Source organism: Phaethon lepturus, unplaced genomic scaffold, assembly GCF_000687285.1.
Source record: "Phaethon lepturus isolate BGI_N335 unplaced genomic scaffold, ASM68728v1 scaffold25364, whole genome shotgun sequence".
Taxonomy (NCBI): Eukaryota; Metazoa; Chordata; class Aves; order Phaethontiformes; family Phaethontidae; genus Phaethon; species Phaethon lepturus.
In genome coordinates, this window is record NW_010533019.1 from 14,095 (window position 1) to 14,410 (window position 316).

Consider the following 316-nt stretch of genomic DNA (forward strand, 5'->3'; position numbering starts at 1 on the left):
CGTGTGCTCTCTCCTCCCCCTGCCGATAGTTAAACATGAAACGGTTTCCTTAAGTGTGGCCATTTGGGCTGCTTTGGTCCCCAGGGCCCACGGCAGGCCTGGGGGAGGGTGGCCGGGCTGCACTTCCCTTTGGGGTACCCCGAAACCCGGACGGCCGCAGTCTCCTGCCCTTCGGCCATGCTGAGCATGGCGAACCCGCTGCGGGCGCGCGAAGGGGTGCCAAACCCCAGTTAAGATCACCTTGTCAGGATGTCCTAGCCACTTTCCCAAACACTGACACACCCGCTGCAATGAGTGAGCTCGCTGGGGGCCTCGC

General features: G+C 63.0%; 1 protein-coding gene across 1 annotated transcript in view; it reads right to left on the reverse strand.

Annotated features, from left to right (window-relative positions):
- Positions 1 to 312, reverse strand: part of PLP1 (proteolipid protein 1) — a gene marked incomplete at its 5' end in the record, with an annotated part of 2,867 nt that extends 2,555 nt beyond the window's left edge. The window contains one exon of the mRNA XM_010285054.1: positions 241 to 312. Coding sequence (XP_010283356.1) covers positions 241 to 312 — 72 coding nt within the window. The remainder of the gene's footprint in view (positions 1 to 240) is intronic.
- Positions 313 to 316: the final 4 nt, after the last annotated feature.